The following is a 22593-nucleotide window of genomic DNA, read 5'->3' as shown; positions in this document are numbered from 1 at the left end:
TTTAATATATTAGTATATATGTATATATTTACATGTTCTTTGGATTTGTATATCATTGATTCAGGTGTTTTGGAATCAATTTTTTTTTTTTTAAGCTCCGGAACAAGAAGAAGTTCTATCCTTATTTTGATAGACATGATCATTTCTTTTTCTTTTTGAGAAAGACATTATCATTTCTTTATCATCTAAAGAGTTTTGTACTGCAACTGATAAATTTTGCGAGAATTTAATATCACTTTATTCAAATCAAATCGAAATTTTTACAAGTTGCTCTGAGAATACCCATTTTTAATATACAAATATACAAGTAAAACAATGAATACAGTAAGGACCAATGGGCTTCCAACTCTAAGTCAAGGTTTGCCAGCCCCACGTTGTTTTATGGGCCTCAAATTCTTTACTATTTCGAAAGATAGGCCTTTTCGTATAATATACCCGATCAGCATCCAACAAAAGAAAAGGCCTTATTGCTGGAGCTACTCGCTGATCAAGTGATATTTGAAATTAAACCAGTTCTGAAACAAATGACAACAAATTTTAGTAAAAACAAATGCTTGATGCACAAAATTGTTATCCTAACATCGGATGCTTAGCGGGTCGCTTTGCATGTTGATGTAACGGAGTCGTGTTCGTGTCGAGGTAGTGTAACAGCACGACCATAACAACTGAGGATACAAACATAGGAATCGGACCGAAAAACCACAGCAACAGAGTAAGAGCAAAATACAGTGATCTAAGTCCAAATGACCAAAAATCACCTGCCCTTATAACTGTTGTCTCGACATGTTTCGCAGTAATGTTGCTATTAGGCATAGTTATCAGAAATGTGGCATGGATAAAACATCTTGAGGATTGAATGAAACACGAAAATGCTAAGAGAAAACATACGAGAAGACATGTGTACTTGACAGACAAGGTTGCTGGCCTTGTGTCACCGTATATGAAATCGCTTTCCAGGATGCTGGAATTGGTTGTCAAGACGGCTCCCATAACAGAGCTGAGAGTTAAACAAACTGATGAGAAGAAAGTTGCAGCAGATACACTTGATGAGATCACGCTCAGGGCCATGCTAGCATTTTTGTTATCACCCTCCTGCAAAATATCAGTTACTTTTATTACAATATTAGCATTTTTTAATACGTTCAATGCTTTTAACTGTTGAATGTGTAAAATGACTTCGTCTAACGGTTAAAAAACGCTCAACATGTTAAAAAAATGTTATAATCTTGACAGCTAGATATTAATCCAATGGTCGGAAAACAGTTGTTGGAGACCAGGACCAGAAAAGAATGGAGGAGAAGAGAGTTTTGCCTGCATAATGCTCTCAATCCAAGCCTTCTTGTCATTATTTTCGAAGCCAATGACTGTAGTGTGGGGAATTTTAAGACATCTATAGAGCAGAAACAGATGGTAACCAAACATGATAGCTAAGCCACTCGGGACAAACACGAGATCAAGACTCTCCTTTTGGAAACTCATGCCTTCAATCTCTGTACTATGCTGTATAAGCTGGTTGATTATTGGATCATATAAAGAACTCGACATATTCATTTGGTGTTTATCTAGCTGGAAGTACATGACTTTTTGATTGTTTCGTATGTACCCCAACGTTTTCGTAGATAAGTAGGAAAAACAACTAGGATTGTTGAATTCCCTTCTCATATCTACTAGATTAAGATTCTCACTCCATGTTGATATTATGAACTTGTTAAGCTTAGATTAACAATGAAGATTACTAAGTCAAATTTGTTAAAAAAATGCTCAGTTGTCAAAGCACCTTTCTCAATTTTAATTTTTACCCTGCATAATAGACAGATAATACACGTGATAAGTTTTTTCACATCGAATCTCAAATCTCTCCAGATGAAATTCAGATTTTATTTTTATTTTCCTCACTCTTTGGTTGTTTGAAACCGGAAAAGGTGAGCGCTGTCTGCAAAAATAGTATGAAGTTATACTGGTGGGCTTCTCAGATTATAATGAAATGTCAAACATTTTTTTTTCAGTTATAATAATTTCTTATTTTCTTAGGAGATGAATGACATAGTATTAAATAATTCTTCAAGAACAAATAAAAAGTAATTATCTACAATTCCTTTCTGAGATTATCTCAGAAACAGTGTATAACCCTTTGAAACATAGCATCAGGACAAGATCACAAGACGATATATGAAGTTCATGATTGCATATAGGATTTTTAATCAAACACAGGGCAAGCATAGTCCTGCATCGTGAGAGCAAGTCCAATGCCCCTGCCCAAATCACCTGTCATTATCCTATTTTTGCATGCCTCCTGGGTAAATTGCTGCGATACAATGTGTTGGAAGTTTGTCATTTTGAGCACCAATTTGAGTGAGGCTCGGCTACGTGCTCGTGGCGGGTTATGCTTGGATTATGTTCTCCTCCGAGAGAGCTTTCCAATGCATGTTTATTCACTCAAAACGACTAAGGAATGGATGAGTTATGATGATCCAAAGTTGCTTCCTTGGTAGTGGAAATTTGGAGAGAAATACATGAGTCCCACATTGATTCTATAAAGAGCCTTTAAAGGCTTTATATAGTAGAACACTTTTGTAGTGTTTAACTTGTGTTAGTATGTTATGCTCCACCACCTACGTGCGCGCAGGGGGTTGCAAATTGTGGGATTTCGAGGGGAGTTTCGTGGCTTCGCAAGCCTCGGGCTTTTCCGCGTGTGCGACCTGCAGACACGAATGCAGCAAAATCTGGGCCCGAAGAATTACGGACTAGTTTTGCTGAATTTAATTTTCCACTGGACTTGGGCTCAATTACAGAAATTAATTCCGATTTGATTTCGGATTAATTGTTTGGTTTTAAATTAATTCGATTTGTCGGATTTAGTTTATAACCGCGTAAATTAATTAAACGCGTTTTAATTAATTGTGAAGCGTAGCGCGCAAGCCTTGCATCGTCTATATATATTCATTATAGCTTAGGGTTTTAGATATACGGAAAACGGGTTTTAGATACGGAAAACACACAGCCTCTCGCACCCAAAACCCTAGCCGCGTCGGTGATAGTTTCAGTCTTGTTCTTGTTCGTCGAAGGTGCTTACTGCATCGTTCAATCCGTTTTATCCTGGGAGGCGATCGTTCATCACACACGGTGAGGGCGAAATACGCTTTAAGGAGACAGTCGCGCACTAGACTTGGATTCTTTTACATATATCCTTCGCTTTAATTCTGTCTCCTACGTTTTGCACACACGAACACTGTTTGGTTTTTGCACAGATTGTATAACACAATGAACAAGTTCAATGTTTTACTTTGCAGGTTTGTAATGTTTTTCAGCTTGAAAGTAAGCCCTCTTGGATAAAAACTTAATCAATAGCAGACAAAGTTATAAACTTGGCAAGAGTTGGCCAGGCCAAGTTGGTGGCCAGTGACCAACTTTCTCATTCCACTGCAACGCTTAAAAATGAGGAGGATACCCTCCTCTCTCCTCCAACTAACAAGTATCCTCCCCATTGGACCTGCTCTGAGTTACTTGACCGGAAGGGTCTCCAGTCAATTTCATTTCATTTACAAGGTCACATGTTTATCTTTCATGGCCTTGGACCTGAGAATTCATGGCACTGCTCCTCTGGGGAAAGTTCTGTACTCTTCGATTATATGACAATTTGACAGGAAAGATTATAATTGACCCTAAATTTCTCAAGAACGCGTATTAGTCAAATCGTTGAACTTGATATGCTTAATTATGAGAAGTTCTTTTTGTACAAAATTTTATTGGATCACTCTGATCTAACAAGCGTGTGATCAATTCTCACAGGCAATGAGCAAAAGTCTATCCACAGATTCATCAGTGTTCTTCCTCGAGGCTAACTCCACTGAGTTGGAGAATGCAACATACTGTCTGGTTGTCATTGTAAAAAAAGCACTTGAGATTGAGACAGGCTGATGGGAAAGCAAACAACAAATATGGTGGCACATTTATCATCCACAACATAAAATGCTGACCATTTTTTTTTTTACAAGATGGGAAAATGATGGAGCGAGTAAGAGACTCCACTCTTGTAGAAAACAGGGAAAAGGAGCCTAGTTCAGATTAATTAATCTTCTGCAAACATTCAGCTGAGGTCTTTGATGCAACCAATTTCCCTGGCTCCCATTTCTAAAGAGACTAAAGCATTCCATGTGTTCTATAATGATTAAAAACGTTGATGAATTACAAATGCATACGTATGCTAAATCAGATGCCAGTAAGATTATGCCAAGATGGGAACAGATCCCTTTAGCTTTTCTGGATTCTTTTCATGATAACCCTTCTATTAAAGTGATACTGAAATTATCCTGGCTTCTAAATCATTAAAACAAAATCAATTGATTTCCAGCTGTAGTTGCTTCCAACAACGGCTCATAGAACAGAGCTGAGATTTAAACAAATCAATGCTAGGAAAGCTGCAGTTGAATAAGTTCGTGATCACTATGTTGTGATCACGTTAAGAACGGTGCATGTGCTTTTGGTAACAACCTGAAGAATATAAGTACTTCGATTACAGTATATTTATTTTAAATGGAGGAATGGACGAGGGTGGAGTTTGCCTGCTTATTAGAGCTTTTAATCCAAGTCTTCTGGTCAATATTTTTGAATATAAGAAATGCAGTGTGAGAAACATTAAGGGATATAGGAAAAACAGACAGTAACCAGACATGATGACTGCAGAAAAACACAAGATCAAGACCTTTCTTTGGAAGCTCACATCTGATAAGTTCTCCAAACTCTGCTCTATGATTTGTTTTACATGTACTCACAAAGTTTCCGTAGATACATACGTTGACAAGGCAACTAGCATAGTTAAAATCCCTTCTCCTGTGAAGAGCAGGTCGATTGTAAAAGCGCCTTAGCACCTTCCTCTTTGGCACATGCAAAGAGGCGATAAAATTGTGCATTTGTAACATTAAACTGTTACTTCATAGATACATTGAAAAACCAGAGTAAGGCACAATTGAAAAGCTCAGCTAATAGTCTAATACAAATTGTTAAGGTTTCAAGTACCTTATCCATGATGTGCGTGAAGTCTAGATGCTGGAGCCCCTCTGGTGAGCACTGCTTTCAGTATATATGTATAGTTTCGAGTTTTGACAGAGACTAGTTAGCTACTAGTAATTCGTTATTGGCTTGAATTTCGACCTTTCATAGGTAAGTTAGTAAAGCATGCATAAGTATAATCAGAAAGCAGTGCCAAAATGTAGCATGGCATTAATTGTAACATTCTACTACTATTCTTGTAGTACAACATGGTGTTCATCCCTTCCTGTCATAGGAGGATTCACAAACAGATAGCAAAATGTTGCTGATTTATGGAGAACCCATGTCACATTTGAATGTTACATTGTGGCCTTTGGAGTTGGCTCTTTTCAGAGTTGGGGATGGCGATAAAGACGTAGGAGAACTCGGGATAGAATATCTGCAATGATTCTTGTTTTTATGTGGACATTTCAAGATACCTTTCAATGGCTTTGTTGAGGGAGATGAATTCTCCTTGCCAGGAGTTCCATCGCCTGAAACGCCTTCATTTTCTCTAGCATAATCATCACCTAAGCGACCCCCCTCTCTCACGCGCACAGAATCCTCACCTGATTCATCTTCAGGAATTTTGGTTTGAAAGAAATTGCCTCTTCCATAACCTTTCCAGACTTTGGATACGAAACAATCATGTGCAACATTGTCAGGATAGGCATCAGTACGAACACCATAATAACTATGCACAACTTCGGAGAACTTGCTTCCAATATCTTTTTTGCCTTTCACTAATTTAGACCATGCTTCATTCACCAATTTCATTGTGTTGAATCTCTTCAAACATGAAAATTTCTTAGGGCTCCCTCTTAATATATTCTTGCTATCAGCGCCTAGAAGTGTCATGGCAATCGCACTTGACAAGAAGAGTTGACACATTGCAGATTTAATTCTCTCATGTCTCTCAAAAGAGGAAGCATCAGTGAGAGCCATCATTTCCTTGATCCCCAGAACCTTTCTTGCAAGCTCAGCAAGATCACATTTCGCATACTTGGCATTATTCCGAAGCTTAGCAGCCATGTAACCAACATCAGTCTTCCACGCATCCAATCCCAGCTCATCAAATGGAAGCAGATGATTCTTCTCAGGAATCCCAAAACCAACAAAAGTAATCCTCTTATCCGTGAGAAATTTAAGAATTGGTTCAGACAAACAATCCCCAGCCCGAAAACGTAGGATCACACAGCCAACTCCAAAGCACAACAACAGCAACACAATGTTCGGGTCACGAGGGTGTCGTATGACATCCAAACCAACAACCGGAGTGTGTTGCCAGACTTTCCCTCTCGGAAACAGAAAATCCATGGTGCACAATTGATCAAATTCTTTCGTTTTAAAGGTAATCGCTTCAAGTTTCACCTCGAACCGATTGGTTCTCAGGAACACAGTACCAGCCATCGTAACCTCACAAATTCTGTCTGCAAGGTATCTGTGCAGCGCTTGGGTATACAAACGATAAACAAAACCAAATTGTAGCACAAAATTCATGAGCCAACTGTGTGTCACCCCAAAAGGGTCAAACACACAGAGAGCACACTCATGATCCACATTACAAATCGGACATCATATATAGAAGCAATAGCAATTTGTGATTCCGCGCTAATGTAGCTCAATCAACTTACTTATGCTAATTCTGGGTTTTTACTAAATATAGCATTTTTACTCTAAAATAAAGAACCAAATTGAATGAGATAATATGATGATTCCTTAAAATGCATCAGGAGCCTAGCAATACACAATTTTGTCAAACACTAACCAAGCATCATTGCTTTACATAACAAACCCAGAAAATATTCTAAACAATTTATTAATCATAAATTAAACAATTTTATATAGCAATTTTAATCTAAAATACGGGACAAAATTGAATGAGATAATATGATAATTCATTAAAATTCATCAGAGCTACAACTTCAAATCTCAAACCCTAACCAAACAGCATTACTTTACATAACAAACCCTAGATATTCTTCTAAACAATTTTTTAGTCATGAAATTAAGCACGCTCTCCACGAATGCGTCTTGCCAACTGGATGTCCTTGGGCATGATGGTAACTCTCTTGGCATGAATAGCGCACAAGTTGGTGTCCTCGAACAAACCGACCAAATAAGCCTCCGCTGCCTCCTGAAGAGCCGCCACAGCAGAGCTCTGGAAACGCAGATCGGTCTTGAAATCCTGGGCGATTTCACGGACCAGGCGCTGGAATGGGAGCTTCCTGATGAGGAGCTCTGTGGACTTCTGGTACTTGCGGATTTCTCGGAGAGCGACGGTTCCTGGCCTGAATCTGTGGGGCTTCTTCACTCCTCCGGTGGCCGGGGCTGATTTGCGGGCGGCTTTGGTGGCGAGCTGCTTCCTGGGGGCCTTTCCTCCGGTGGATTTGCGAGCGGTCTGTTTGGTACGCGCCATTGGAATGGAGAATGTGGAGATGAAGAAGAGATTTGTGTTTTGATTTGTTTGTAGATGTGAGAGGAGAGTGTGATTTGGGGATTTTATTTATAATAAAGGAGGGGGATTGTTGGGCGGGAGTTGAGAGAATCGTGGCCGTGGATTTTGGGGATTGAATGGACGGTGATGGATATATTTGGTGCGGATCGATGACGTGGAAGGGGTTTGTGCTGAGAGATGATTCTGTTCGTTGATTTGGGTTGTGGGAGGCTATTCATCTACGGCTGACAGTGATTTCCAGAAGTGAGGGGCGGATCGATGAGCTGGCTTCTGGGAAATGGAAACTTTGAAATGAGTTTTCACTTTTCAATTTGCAGCGGGATATTTGAATTTGAGATAAAAACACAGATATAAATATAATGACGATACGAACTTTTATTATATAAATACACAAATAAAATATAGATTAATAAACAAAGGTACATTAGATGGTAGTATAAATTATTACATTAAAGGTAAATCATTATATTTTTAAATTTAAAAATAAAAATTATTTAAATCTCTCACTTAAATCTTAAGATTGCAGTGTACTAGTATCAATTAATATATTAAAATAATATCTTACTAATAAACCCACTATTTTTACGATATACATCGACCTCTCATTTTTACGCATTTAAAGTCTTGTATAAAATATAATTCCACAGTTTATTATTATTATTATTAAATAAAAAATTTAAAATAATTTATAAAATTATATTTTCCGTTTTATAACATACCGCATAGAATTTACCCTAATATATGCTCCCTTCATCCTTTTTTACATGTTCATTTTGACTTTTAAGCAATCAAGTTAAATGTCCATTTTAATTTTTGACCACTCAAGTAAACTATATTTTGACTGAAATTTATATGTATGATATAATTGAAAGAAAAAAAAATTCGGTTTTGCACTTCCCCCAATTTTCCCAAAAACCCACAAAGGGGGAACGCCCTCTCAATTAGACAGTTAGGACTTGGGAAAGTTGTATGCAAAGATGTTTCAAAATATATAGAAGTGACTTGACACGATGATCGAACTACAAACATTTGAAGCATGTCACCGACTCATTGTGCATTGTTTGACAGTGACCTATCAACAATGTATCTTATCTTTATACTACAGTTTAAATTCATCCAAGAATAAGGGACCAAGGACATGACATTGTGGATTGTATCAATGGACGTCGGAATTGAGCTAAGTCGGGTAGTAACCAGATAGGTCCTCAATAAGATAGTCGTAAGGCTCGCCAGCTCCATAATCAAACACATCGCTCTGGTTTGAAGCCGAATAAACATACGAAGAACCATCTTTCAGATTAGGTTTGAATTTTCCGTCAATAGAGGGCTTACTAGGTGGAACAGCTGAAAGCTTTCTCATTTGCTTTTGCAGATGCGCAACAGAATCTTTGCCAACCTTTCCTTTTGGACTTTTCTTACCATCTACAAGCTTAAGTTCCAACCTATACAGGGCAAAAGCATCGCACTTGCTAATCTCGTATTCATACAAATGCCATTCGAGATTTTTCATTGGTTGAGGATCCATATAGTATGATCTCTTCAACCCTCCAAACTCATTCATCACTTGCTTCCTTGACTCGTGCCAACCCCGTCCCTCGTAATCTGGAAGAGACCTTTGCTTCCTATTTCCGCTCTCAAATGCTCTTCGAGGTTTATCAAAGAACAGCCACTCTCTAATGGTTTCTCCTTCAAGAACTGAAAGATCGAAGAGCTCTGCAACAGCATAGAGAATCGATGATTTATTAATTATAATAAAGACTAAGACATAATAGGTTATCGACTTTAGCTTTCAAGCATACCAGGTGCGTTCCACGGGGCTTTTGTAGTTGCAGCCCCCTCACAATTAGGAACACCAACATCTTTTCCCTCTGTCTTAGCTTTAAGAGCTGAAAAAAGTAAGTTATCCTTCAAACCAATGCCCCCAGGACGTAGGACCGGAGTCATGCCAGGACGGCCTTCAATCGGTGCAAGAGCGCCATGAAAGCTGCTACAGTAGTCTTGATTCCATCCTTGTTCAGGCCTAGTACAATCCCAAAGTGCACATTTTGGTCCTAGGAAAGCAGAAGGTGGAGGGCAGATACTTGGAAGAAAGCTGGCTATCTGAGGTAATGCATCCTGTCCGTGGAAACCCACATTATCAAATCCAGTATAGAAAGTCTGCTCCAACCCTTTGTGCAAATCAAACAAATTGTAGTCAAACTGAATTGGAACATCCATGTTATTAACTCGCATTTTTGTAGCTCCTGATGGGGAGTCTTTGCATTGATCTACTAATCCATAGCCATGCTGTTGCGGCACTTGAGTGGCACGACAATCCTGGAATATATTATGCGTGTTTAATATCAGGAAGAGCATAATACTTGCTAAAAATGATAGAAATAGAAAACAAGTACAGACCACAACATAGACAGAAGTTATAAAGCAAAAATTAAGGACCAAATGGCCATCTAAAAACATACTTTTATGACCAAGAACTCAAGAAGCTTGTAGAACCTTTATAATTCATATTATGATGTGTATATACTAGGATATACGGTATTAAATTTTAAAGCAAATAAAAGGAGCAACCAGATTACATGAGGATTGAGACAGAACCAGGCCTTGGCTAGTGAAAGGAAGACACACAGATTAAAGTTAAACTTTAGAGACACCGACTAAAGGGGATACAACAACCACTAATGACATAATATTTTGTAAGAAGACAATGGTGGAAACCATTATGATTAAGAGAACAAAACATAGAATATTTCGTTATCTTTCTAAGTTCACTACCTGCCAATGAGAATCTATGCATTTAACTTCTTGGATGTTCAAGGTAAATTTTGGCCCCATCGAACATCAAAATTTCACAACCAAAAAAAATAAATCATTACTTGTCGTTATATTTCTTTGAAATAAAGGGAAGCATAAGGAAATATAAGAGAAAAAGTTTACTGCTAGTGGCAGGGAATTTTAGATATTCCTATATAGTATATAGTGCAAGATGGTCCTAAATTTATCCATTACTAAGAACTGTCCAATATAGACACATAGTTATATACTTTTATATAGTGCACGATGTTCTACAAGAGCATTTTCCTGTAAGTACTCACAGAGAAGAGCCTCCAGGTCCCACCATGTGACATTTAGCTGACTATCAGTCATCATGGTGGTTTCAAAGTTCCAAACCGAAGACCTTATATGGACAAGACTAGTGTTGAATGCTAATACTAGTAGCCTATGCAAGCTCAACCCAAAACTGAAACATGTTTTTATACAGATTTAAAGAAATAGCATGACTTACAAGTTACAACAGATATATGTTGATGTAAAGATTTGATAGCACAAGAGGGGAAAGGCAGAGGAGTCTGGTGTGATACTTAAACATTAGTAAATAACGACTACCAAGTCTTCCAAAGGTAGTATTGGTCATAGCTAAATTCATTGGTCACATGAACATGTGCATAACAAAGTGCCACCCATAAGTAGATACTATTAATAAGCAAATGCTAACAGTAAAAATAATAACCAATATATAAATACCAATGGGAAACTCCACACAATTGGACATAACTCTGGAAATCACTTCTTAGTTCTTACCTGCTGGAGTACAACATTGCTATAAACTTTTTGCATATCTGGTTCCGGCTTTGGTGCTGGTAATCCACTAGTGGCATCATCTTCCTCCTCACAAAGCTGCAAGAGCCTACCAATTTCCGTAGAAAAAGACCCTAAACTCACACCACCCTACACAAACAACATTCACACTGTTATCTACAATAATCAACACATTCTTAACAAAACCACAAATATTTACATCAATATCATCATCACCTACAATTTCAAGCACAAATTCACCCACAATTTAAGCAGTCAATTATAATCTCACATCTTCCTATACAAACATCAGCACAAAGTTACCACAAAAAAGGGACAGATATTGTCTAAAATCGCAGTCCTAGGAAACCAGGATACTTGGTTTCTCAACGCATCCCCTTATTAGCAATATTGAATACTCCACATATTCGCACTATCCCAGCTTCTTTTCCTTAAACCGTACTTAAAATTGGTGTTAATCAACTACTTTCTTGAAAACAAAGTATTGACATTTACAAATTACACTGACATCTACAGAAACCAAAAATCTCGACACAAATGCATATGTTTTAGATAATTAGGCTACACATTTTGATTCCATTTCCATCAAGTCTTTATTCTCCTAACAGTAACAGGTCTGATCATACATAACATTAGACTATCGCAGTATACCCCATACAGATCAAACACTAAAAACAACTTTTTCCGCAATCACAAAGCATAATATCCAACAAAAACACACAAACCCGATAATTACCTGGAAAGAAGAAGCAGGAGAAGGCTGATTAAGCTCAGATTGCCACTCCCTAAGCATCTGATTAACTTGTTCTTCCAACAAAGCCACATCATTAGTCCGGCTCTCTTTCCTAGCTGATTGCAGATCACAAAAAATCCCCTGAAGATCATCCACCCTATTCTTTGCTCTCTCTTTCATCACCTCATTCTGCTGCTGCCCACCAACTCCATTCTTCATCCCTTTCCCCATACAAACACAATCTCTAGCTTCCTGCAACAACTCAGATCACCAAACTCAATTACTTATCAAAAACATACATGAAATCAAGAATAGTAACAAACAAAAGATGGGTATATATTCGTTTTACAAGAGAGTTGAAGCACTGAGAGCTGTGGGGCTGAGAAGAAGGGAAGGATGGAGATTAATAAGTGGAAAAGTAGAAGAGAATATGATACCCCTCTTTGCTTAATTTTAGAGTGGGTGAACAGTAAACGGTCTTGGTTGAGTGAAGGACGGTGCTTTCAGCTTTTCTTACACAAGCACAAGCACAAGCACAAGCACTGTTCTAGTGTTCTGTCCTTTTTTATACGCGGCAAGACCTCAGACCTCAGTAATCTCTTTTGAGTCTTTCAGAGCAAGTCCAATAGGTGTGCTAAATCAAGTCTTAAATCCAAAAATAGGGAATATGGGATAAAATTGCACTCCAACACTATACTAGTGATGTGCTAAATCACTGGCACAAGCCTCCTCTTCCCTATTTTTAGAATATGCTAGCCATTTCTAAACTATTTTTATCATTAAAATATTCATTTCCTTCTCTCCTCCACATCATTCCCCTCTCTTTTTTTCCCTCTCTCCTCTACTATTTAATATTATTATAATAATAGGGAATGGATATAGGGAGTACTATTGGAGCTCATGTGCTAAATCTTGTGCTAAATCATTAAGACATATTATTTTATAATATTTTTAGGGAAACTCTTAGCATAGTGTTGGACTTGCTTACACCGTTTCACTGTGTGACGTACCTACTACCCGGAACTGATTTACACAAATTACTCCGAAGTTTTAATACTCCCTCCGTCTCGATTTATAAATGTTTTTTGGAAAAAAATTTGTCCCAAAATACTTGTCTCGCTCTTCTTTCAACACAAATTTATCTCTATATTAATTATGATTTTTTTGAAACTCAACATTATTCTCATTTCTTAATGCACTAAATCCCTATATTTATTGTGATTTTTTTGAAATTCAACTATTTTCTCGCTTATCAATGTACAAATTAATGATACATGAGATAAAATATCATCCAACCAACTATTTTCTTAATATGCCAAAATGAACCTATAAATTGAGACGGAAGAAGTATTACAGTAACAATTACTCCCTCTGTATATAAAACACAATTACATCAACTACTTCCACGATCCCCCTTTTATAATACTCCATCCCCCCATTTCATGTGATATTATCACTTTTTGCAGGTCTTTTTAGATATATAAAAAAGTACTTATATATAATATTTTTTTCGTGATTTCTTTTCTTATAAAGATTTTAACTTTAGACTTTTATACAAAATAAAAATTATGAAAAAAATTTATATACAAATATATTTACCAAACACATTGAAATATGCGTAAATAGTAAATCATCCAAATAAAATGGGACGGAAGAAGTAATATAAAGAGATTATTGCACTTTGTACCACTGGATTTTAGGTCATCAACAAATGAGTACTCACATTTTGAAATATGGTAGTTCGTACCAAAATTTGTAGCAGTTTTCAGCTTGTAACACTAATCCACCATTCCGTTAAAAACCAACATTAACGTTAAGTATTTGATGAGTAACGGTGTATATATTAGTTTTAACTGCTACTTTATCTACTGTGGCCCCTCAAAGTATATTTTGAAATTATTTTTAAACACACAACGGTGTAAAACAAACATTTTGGTATTTAAAAATAAATTTATCATATTTAATATTTGAATCCATCTTTTTTTCCTATACCCTTACAAATTTCATGTAAGTTATAAATTTTAATAAAATATTCTTGTGAAGTTCAAACTAAGCCCGCAAGGGTTGGTTCTGGTTAAAAGAGGGGACATGTATCCTCTTGGTCACATGTTCGACTCCTCAAGGGAGGAGAATTTGTGATTATGCCTCCTGGGCTAGAGTCTGTTGCTTAAATGCGCCTACGTTAAAAAAAATAATAATCAAGTAAAATAATATATAAAAAGTTGCTAATATTAATTTAAAATACAAGAATTTAATTGATTTGTTTTACAAGGGTGATTAAGAAATAATATACGATGAAAAAAGTAATTACTAGAGAAAAAATAGCAATACAATTATTTTTGGGAAATGTTATATACAGAGCTGGTTTTTAATATCCAGAGTAAACAAAATATATAAAGCCAAAACTAACCCGGTGCATATATAATAATAGCAAAGGAAAAAAATAAGATCAAGGGTAATTTCGTCTTTTTATACTTTCTCAGCTCTGGAAATAAAAGATTTGCTCTGGAAATAACATTTCCCTTATTTTTTTAGTACACATATTTTGTCATCTTGTGACGAGGAACATTTTTGTATAAATATTATATGTATATCACATAATATTATATGATAAATTTATAATATCGGGTTCGATCGGATTTCGGTTTGGTTCAGATTTGAATCGGGTTTCGGAAATTCGGATCGGGTGTTGGTTCGGTTGACTTAAAGATCAAAACCTGTATCAAATTCTATCGGTTTTCAAAAATAAAAATCAAACCCGTAACCAAATCATAAAAATCGGATTTGATAAACATCATTTAGATCGGTTCAGTTGGACATTCTTCGGTTCAGAAAATTCTCCATCCCTAACCTAGATCGGCTCGGATTGTGTGTATATGAGCTCGAGTTGGTTGCTAGAAGACCTCAAGTCTAAAGTCAACAAAACATCACAAAAAGGCTAGCAACTTTCAAGATAAGTGTGGGTGGGAACCGGGAAGATGAATGAGCTAGAGAAGGAAGGCATAAAGTTGCAATCTCTTCACTATTCCCTGGAGATTCTTCTTGTCAATTCTTTGGAGGATCGAGATAAACTGGTCCTAAGAGAAGCAATTATATTATGAACTTTTAAGGGGTCGTTTGGTTCGACCTTTTCAGGTATCAGGTATGGGTTTGGTTCATTCTAAACCCATACCTGATGTTTGGTTGGAAAATTTATTTTTAATACCTTAGGAGAGGTGGATATGGAACATGGGTATAAGGAATCAAAAATATTTTTATATTATATATAATTACATCAAATGCTTGACACAAAATTAAATCAACAACTTAAAATTGGATAAAATAAAATTATAAAATTATTTTTCATCAATAAAAAATCAATAAAAAATAATAACTTAAAAATATTTAAATTCAATATATTATTCATTCCATCACTCAACCAAACACATGATATCAAGAATAATATCTCATCCTCATACAACCTTAACCCCATTCCTCATTCCATACCACCGTGAACCAAACGACCCTACGGAGCATCCGCATCCTGCTATCCTAGTGCTTCAATAAATTGTCTATACATAGACGCAAGTTTGGATGGATTATTTTAAAGTCCATTTGACTTATGATTTATAAATTGTTAAAAATATGATAATAAAAATAAAATAATTTATGTATAATTTATGATTTATAGATATTTTTTGAAAAAAATAGATAGTTGAAAAAAATATTTCAAATTAATTTCTGACTTTAAATTAATTTTTTACGAACAGGACAAAATTTTATTTTGATGTATTCGGTCTGGACCGGATACTTTACATTCACATTAACTTTAGTTTATAATTTCTATCTAATTATTTTTAAAAATACAACTAAACAAATATTAGAAATAATTTTTTATCATAGATTCTGTACTTCTTTTCCATCTATGTTGCGTATAAAACTTATAACATAATTTTATATTTTGAATTTATTTCAAACTAATTCAAAAGCAACACTAATGTACCTTATACTCCAATAATATTATAAAACATTATTACTAGTCTTCTCCATTTCGAAATTTGATGATCCATTTGATTTGGACACATGTATATTATCGTATAAATTACTTTTCTAATATTTTTATAAATAACTTATTAATACTTAAATTTTATTTATAATAAAATGTTTTTTTAGGAAAATTTATAATAAAATGTTAAAAAATAATTTACAAAATTAGGTAACCCGAAGTCAAACATATGACGCATGAGTAAAGGTCAACCGACCTAAACGGGTCTCCTTCATAAACAAATATCTGCCTTTCGAAGTGTTGTCGTTAAGGGTATTCTTTGCTCCCGTCTTTTTCCCAAGTTTCGAGGTACGTGAATTCTACTCTAAATCTATGCGCATCAACATGCAGTACTCCGATTATGTGAATTGTTCTTTGTTACTAATATTATGCTATGCCATCAAATTTAAACGAAGCCTTGTTGAATTTATTTCTTTTCAATGATAAAGACTGTAACTTTGTACTGTACTGGAAGTTTAAATAAGAATGAATAATATGCGATAGAATTCTTGTTCTTTTTGAATCAGCTACACTTGTTAAATTACAGTGGGAATGTTTTTGCCCTTGAATTGTGGTTGGTTTGGGTCACGATAAAATCTCAAGAGATAAAAAATTGATGAATTAATATATTTTAGGGACTTTCTTTTAAGTTCAATATTTTAATAAAATTATCCAGTTTTGAGGTGACCGATTTGTGGAGGATTAGCTGTAGAGTAATGGTATGGCAGTTAGGTGAAAAATTGGTGCTGCTATGTATGTATCAGGGTTGTTAAATCACGCTTGGCTATGCTAGTTGTTTGGGTCACCCTTGGCTATTCTAGTTGTTTAGGAGCGATTCAGTGCGATTATTAGATTGACATAAAACGGTGCATGAAAAAAATGCAAAACTCGTGGTGTATAAAGCGGGAAAATAGTCACACTACGTATAGTAGACTGACATACCCTCGACTCAGAAACCATACTTGTCTTTTTGAACATTAGTTGAAAATACTACTTTTAATGTGTATGATCATAAAAAAAAAGAAGCAAGAATACTATTTCTATGAAAAATACCATTTATGGGTACTTCGATAGAGATATCCGAAAGGCGTCAGTTCGTTCTTGCGTCTTTGAATTAATTGAAGTGAAATAATTAATCTTTTTCTTCATATTCGCCGTATAGAATGGTCTGATCTCTGAGATTTTAATGAGCAATTTGTCTGCCCTCTTAAGAAAAAAATATATCGACTAATAATCTGGTACTTTTGTTTGATATTTGTACTGTTAAAGAATTTTCATTATGTTTAGAACTATAGTACTAAGTACTATTGTATTGTTATATATAAAAAAAAGGTATATATGCATAAATATAGATAACTATATTATATAATTTTCATTTTTGGCAAAAAATCGAGCGCTTTGCGCTCCAAAATTAGATCATGAGTTTTTTTTAGTTTTGTGCATTTCACATCACTAATATGTATGTCCTCTCTTTTGGAATCGAGTTTGTTATTTTACGCCATTAGTTGGGCTATGGAGTCCAGTGAATAAAATGGTACAGTATGTAAATTATAATTTTTCGTGGATACTTGTACAATATCAGTAGCGCTCGCTTGTGGAGTCTAGTAGAATTCTCAGAGTTTGCACTCTTTTGATTTACAGAGGATGTTAAAATATCTTTACTTGTCTGTGTAGTGTTTGTTAGTTACATTCCCTGTACGAACATTTGATTTTGATCATCTATTGGTTTAAAGAAAAATTGTCTGGAGTTTGTACTTATAGGTTTTAGGTACTTTGGAGAGTTTTTCACTGTATTCGTAAACACGAGTAATATATTTACCCTCGAAATGATTAAAAGAGCTATTTGTTTGTGTAAATGGTGATATTTATTGTTAAACGATGCCTATACCTTCATGACTTCATCCATATGATTTATGTTATACATATGATGTTTCTTATGTTGTGTTCTGCAAATTTGTTTTTACAATTTTTATTGGAGTTATATTCTGAGAAAAAAGTATGAAATACGGTTTTAACAAAAAAAAAATAAGGTTCTTAGGAGGGTAACATAGAAAGGGTCTTACAAAGTATAAATAAGAGATTTGAAAAATACAATTTTTCAGCATAGTAAACCCTTTCGCTTTTTCAGCATGTTTGAATTTTTAATTTTTGTACCTGTGCTATGGGATTGAATTTGGTTATTGGGGGTTCTTGCAGGAAATTAGAGATTGTATTTAGTGGTGTTGTGTATATGGGTGACGGTAAGGAGAATGGTGTTGGTGGGAAACATCAAGTTCTAAAAGAGAAAGCGAAGAATCGGGTGGATAATCTGCAGCGTCTGTTCTATGATCTGCAGTTGGCTAGGAAAGAGAGCCGCACAAATGATGTGATTTTGCTGGAAGAACAGGTTAATCAGATACTCCTGGAGTGGCAAACTGAACTCAACCAACCTTCGCCTGCTTCTTCTTTCCAGGTCCTTTTTTGAAAAAGATGGTTTTTTAACTGGCAGACTATTTTTGCTTTGTTAGTATAATTAATTATTATATAATGTTTGAACTGTGCTCAAACTCGTGCATATGTTTTTTTTGGGTTGAATGTGTTTTAAAAGAATGTAAAGAGAGTTTCATAACTAATAGAGTCAGTTTCTCTGCTTGACTGTTTAAGAATGTCATGTATACGAGCTTGAGACTGTAGACAAGGCGTAAGGGGAATGAACTTGTGAAAGTATTTTGAGACTGCACTTTGATAATTTATGTGATGACTATATTTTCAGCATGTGTGGTTCTGCTCGGAATTTTAAAATTTTCATATATAATAAAGGTTTTCTCTGCAGGGCGGTGGGAGTTTAGGGTCTTTTTCTTCAGAAATTGGTAGGCTATTGCAAGTTCATGAGGAGGGAGATGATGCGATTAGCAGATTACCAACCCTAAATTCCAAACCAGATATGCAGAACTTTTGCGGCAATGTGGCACCTCAACAGGTTAGAAGTGATTTATATACCATTGTCTGGTTGTTTTAGGACCATAATGCACTAGATATGTTTTTGAGAAATTTACTGCTACTAGCACTATACGTCTCTTATATTTGCCACCATCGTTACCCTCAATAAAAAGAAACAAATAACACGAATCAATTATTTTCTTTATTTATGGGTCGTCCTTCTGTCATTTCACTAGAATTATACATGAATATTACCAAAGTTGGATATACTGTATTATTTGTTTAGACCGGCCGTGAACATTATGAAGACACAAATATTGTTTGTTGGATAATAACATTTTCTACATGTTCCTCGAAATCCTATTATTTGTTTTCATGCAGGGACGGACATAGGCGGACTGACATGTAAGGGAGGGGGTGCCCCGGCACCCACTTGGGCCTGGGTTTAAACAATAACTTATAACCAAAATAATTTTGAAACCCACTAAAATTTCAATAAGAACCCATTTACCCGACCTTCAGCATAGAAAAAGCCCAAAAAACCCAAGAGAAAAAGCCCAACATATTAGCTTTCAAGAGTTTACACGTTCAATTCTATTTCTAACTCCCTCTTCCCTTATCTCAAAATTCCCAAACCTTATGCAGTGTCTCTGCCTCTTTGATCCTCTCTGTAAGATTTTATGAAATCAATTTGTTCTTGATCTCCTCCTCCGTCTTGATGAATTTTAGGAACTCACTAGAATAAATACTTGGGTCTGTCACTGGGGATGGATCTAGGATTTTTAACTAGCAGGGGCAAAAAAATGAAGGGGAAAATTTGCCACAGAAAATCAAATATAAACTACAAAATCTCTGGAAGCTCTGCTATGTATACATGCTAAGAACAAGAATCGAACAAAAATGAAACTAAATTATAAAAAAGATGACAACAAGTGTGAGTTGAACATGACACGGGCCATATCGGTGCGAAAAAAATGCTTCCAGACCCCCCACCAAGGGGGCTAGACTATGCATATACGTTACCAATTTATACTATAAAATGCAGATATATCAGAAGTCATGGGGCAGTGGGAGAAGTCATGGGGGAAAATGCCCCCACTGCCCCCATACTAAGTACTAACTCCGTCCCTTTTTTCATGTACCCGTATGTTTTCTTACAATGTCATCAGTTTCTGTTATGTTCCACTTGACTGGTCTCTTAGGTAAATATTAAAGCTGTTTGATTTTGCTTTTATAAGCTTGGCTTGATGTATAGCATGTATTAAACCTGACAAAGTTTGTACAAGATATGCCAGTCTTTATGGCTGTTTGTTTGGAAATGTGGGTGTCTTTCTGCTGGAAATTGTGTATATGAGGAGGAACAAATGTTAAAGTTCCTCGAGACTACATAATATGAAATTGTACGCAACGTCTTGTTATTGATGTACATTTGTGTCATTTTGCCTGACTGATGAAAGATGATGGTTTTAATGTTTTTTGTGCAGGTTGATGTTAGTTTAGGGTCTTTGTCTTGGGACCTTAGTGGGCTGTTGCAGCTTGGTGAGGAGGAAGATGATGCCACTAGTGGTTTACCGGCTCCAAAGCTGAAACATGATGTTATGCAGGAATCTGGTTGCAACATGGTACTCAAGATGTGTGGAGTTTAGATATGCTATTTTAATCATTGATTTATTATCATTATATTCACATATTATCAATGGTAATGTTTTGGTACCACAAGTCTTCTTCCTCTTTCCCAGGCCTTCTCCCATCTGTAATATCAGATTATTACATCAACTTTAAATTTATCATGTATCAGGGTCATGCACTCAGTCCATTAAAATGAATATATCTACTATTGGCACTACAGCCTTGTACATATAACTTAAAAGCTCCCTGGTGTGAAATTATGAAACTTGTGTAATGACTAATAGTAAGGTGTCAAGTCAGCTAGATGTTACGTTCTCAATCCCCGAAGCTCTACTCTTGGAACACCTTCTGGGGTTCTCTAGAAATATAGTACATGCTCTAGAATCTTACAGATAATACTAGGAGTCCTTAGTGATGGGAAAATTTAAAATTATCCCAACTACCAGCAGTCTACTTCCCTTGCATATTCAATCATGTTTCCTTCCATTAAAAATAAATGAATTATAGAATTAAATCTACTACATGTTTTCTTTGCTAAAATTGACTATGAATGTTGCGAAAGCTGAATATATCATTTGATTCAGATGCGGACAGTAGGAGGAAATTAGAAAGAAAATGAAAAAAATGCTTTTTCCTTTTTTTTTTTTTTAAATACTTGTGCTTGTTTGCTATCTTTTTGATCTAGTACTATGCTTTTATGAACTAAAAGGTAGGCATAATTTCTTTCAGGATATTCGCGACACTCAAGTGCCCTATCAGGACGGCTTTGTGCAAGTTGATCAATACAAAGACCCTCTATTAGGAGCTACCGGAATGCAAGTTAATAACATGGGTGTTCCAAGTCAAACTGACTACAATCTGTTTGATTCACGTCAAGGGTTGGATCAGACTTTCATTGCTGAAATTAATAACACAAATATCTGCGGCGAAATTGCTGTGCCTCAGACTGACAGCTTTCTACCAAGTGTCTGCCACCCACCTTCTGCTTTTCTTGGACCAAAATGTGCACTTTGGGATTGTCCTAGGCCTGTTCAAGGGTGGAATAAAGACTATTGCAGTACCTTTCATGCCACTCTTGCACCTAATGAAGGCCGTCCTGGCATGACTCCTATTCTACGTCCTCAAGGAATTGGCCTGAAGGATAACTTACTTTTCTCAGCTCTCAGAGCGAAAATTGAGGGAAAAGAGGTTGGTGTCCCAGATTGTGAGGGTGCTGCAACTGCAAAATGTCCATGGAAGGCTCCTGGTATAGTTAAAAACTACTTTCAATAACCTTTTTAACCCTTTTCTTTTGTATTCATTCGGTCATTGATTGTTTTTGTCATTGCAGAGATCTTTGATCTATCATTTATCGAAGGCGAAACGATTAGAGAGTGGCTTTTCTTTGATAAACCTCGAAGAGCATTTAAGAGTGGAAATAGGAAGCAAAGGTCTCTTCCAGATTATGAGGGACGGGGTTGGCACGAGACAGGGAAGCAAGTGAATAGTCAGTTTGGAGGGCTGAGGAGATCTTACTATATGGATCCACAACCAATGGAAAATCTGGAATGGCACTTGTATGAATATGGGATTAGCAAGTGCGAAACTTTTGCCTTGTATAGGTTGTCACTTGAGCGCGTAGATGGGAAGAAAAATCCAAAAGGGAGGCGGGGCAAAGATTCAGTTGCTCATCTGCAAAAGCAGATGAAGGACCTTTCCGCTTCCACCCAATGAGCCTTCTTCTGGATGCAAATTAAAATAGGTCTGATGGATGGTTCGGCGTATGTTCATTCCTCCAGACCATATGAAACTTTTCATTACGGAGCTAATGAGCCTTGAAATTATCTTGTTGGCGGCCTATATGGTTACTATTGACATATACCAAATTCTACACCCAATCAATAGATTAACAATGTTTTGTGTCTTTGTTCCCCCCCTGTGGGAGTTTCAATTGTACCATAAAAAATGTTACTTTAAATGTTTTAGAGATGGATGAATCCCCAGATATACAAGTTTAGACATCATTTAGCAATCCTTTTACAACTAACAGTGGCTTTAGCAGTGTTTTATTCGCTACTCTTAGAAATGTGATTTCAGCAAGTCTGTGCCAGGGTTTCGTTTCTTTTTTTTTTTTTGGTTTGAACATGTAACATAGCTTGCGCCAAATGAAATCAAATTTCGTGTAAAAGGAACGTAATGAGCTCTGCTTGAAGCGCTGGTAATGAA

General features: G+C 36.0%; 4 protein-coding genes across 6 annotated transcripts; 1 reads left to right on the top strand and 3 right to left on the bottom strand.

The window, feature by feature from the left end:
• Positions 1-223: 223 nt before the first annotated feature.
• On the bottom strand, positions 224-1555 carry LOC108223954 (uncharacterized). Its single transcript, XM_064088639.1, has 2 exons — positions 1312-1555; positions 224-1092 (listed from the first exon to the last, which is right to left on the bottom strand). Exons 1-2 carry the CDS (start codon positions 1549-1551, stop codon positions 571-573), a joined length of 762 nt encoding a protein of 253 aa, XP_063944709.1. The 5' UTR covers positions 1552-1555; the 3' UTR covers positions 224-570.
• A 5354-nt stretch (positions 1556-6909) lies between these two features.
• On the bottom strand, positions 6910-7519 carry LOC108209774 (histone H3.2). Its single transcript, XM_017380873.2, has one exon. The coding sequence runs from the start codon at positions 7445-7447 to the stop codon at positions 7037-7039; it is 411 nt and encodes a 136-aa protein (XP_017236362.1). The 5' UTR covers positions 7448-7519; the 3' UTR covers positions 6910-7036.
• A 932-nt stretch (positions 7520-8451) lies between these two features.
• Positions 8452-12410, bottom strand: LOC108205008 (transcription factor VOZ1). Of its 3 annotated transcripts, none has more exons than XM_017374752.2 (5): positions 12254-12410; positions 11820-12068; positions 11066-11212; positions 9286-9802; positions 8452-9199 (listed from the first exon to the last, which is right to left on the bottom strand). In XM_017374752.2, the coding sequence occupies exons 2-5, from the start codon at positions 12045-12047 to the stop codon at positions 8664-8666; spliced, it is 1428 nt and encodes a 475-aa protein (XP_017230241.1). In that variant the 5' UTR covers positions 12048-12068; positions 12254-12410; the 3' UTR covers positions 8452-8663. The 3 variants fall into 3 exon arrangements, with proteins under 3 accessions (XP_017230241.1, XP_017230239.1, XP_017230240.1); XM_017374750.2 differs by having other exon boundaries at positions 12166-12373; XM_017374751.2 differs by lacking the exon at positions 12254-12410 and having other exon boundaries at positions 11820-12159.
• Positions 12411-16069: 3659 nt separating this feature from the next.
• LOC108196021 (transcription factor VOZ1) lies at positions 16070-22452 on the top strand. Its single transcript, XM_017363080.2, has 6 exons — positions 16070-16149; positions 18037-18292; positions 18653-18799; positions 20244-20381; positions 21118-21634; positions 21719-22452. The coding sequence occupies exons 2-6, from the start codon at positions 18071-18073 to the stop codon at positions 22099-22101; spliced, it is 1407 nt and encodes a 468-aa protein (XP_017218569.1). The 5' UTR covers positions 16070-16149; positions 18037-18070; the 3' UTR covers positions 22102-22452.
• Positions 22453-22593: the final 141 nt, after the last annotated feature.

The sequence above is a fragment of the Daucus carota genome, chromosome 1, assembly GCF_001625215.2.
Source record: "Daucus carota subsp. sativus chromosome 1, DH1 v3.0, whole genome shotgun sequence".
Lineage (NCBI taxonomy): Eukaryota > Viridiplantae > Streptophyta > Magnoliopsida > Apiales > Apiaceae > Daucus > Daucus carota.
This window is presented reverse-complemented; position numbering and strand designations above follow the sequence as displayed.

Bases quoted from the DNA above. Each gene is read 5' to 3' on its own strand.
- LOC108223954 (XM_064088639.1), bottom strand. From the start codon at position 1,551: ATGAATATGTCGAGTTCTTTATATGATCCAATAATCAACCAGCTTATA. The intron at 1,093-1,311 runs GCAAAACTCTCT...GATATTTTGCAG, and splicing joins GGATTGAGAGCATTATGCAG to GAGGGTGATAACAAAAATGC.
- LOC108209774 (XM_017380873.2), bottom strand. From the start codon at position 7,447: ATGGCGCGTACCAAACAGACCGCTCGCAAATCCACCGGAGGAAAGGCC.
- LOC108205008 (XM_017374752.2), bottom strand. From the start codon at position 12,047: ATGGGGAAAGGGATGAAGAATGGAGTTGGTGGGCAGCAGCAGAATGAG. The intron at 11,213-11,819 runs GTAATTATCGGG...TTGTTTGTGTAG, and splicing joins CTCCTGCTTCTTCTTTCCAG to GGTGGTGTGAGTTTAGGGTC. The intron at 9,803-11,065 runs GTAAGAACTAAG...AATATATTCCAG, and splicing joins GCAATGTTGTACTCCAGCAG to GATTGTCGTGCCACTCAAGT.
- LOC108196021 (XM_017363080.2), top strand. From the start codon at position 18,071: ATGGGTGACGGTAAGGAGAATGGTGTTGGTGGGAAACATCAAGTTCTA. The intron at 18,800-20,243 runs GTTAGAAGTGAT...TTTTTTGTGCAG, and splicing joins GCAATGTGGCACCTCAACAG to GTTGATGTTAGTTTAGGGTC. The intron at 21,635-21,718 runs GTATAGTTAAAA...TTGTCATTGCAG, and splicing joins ATGTCCATGGAAGGCTCCTG to AGATCTTTGATCTATCATTT.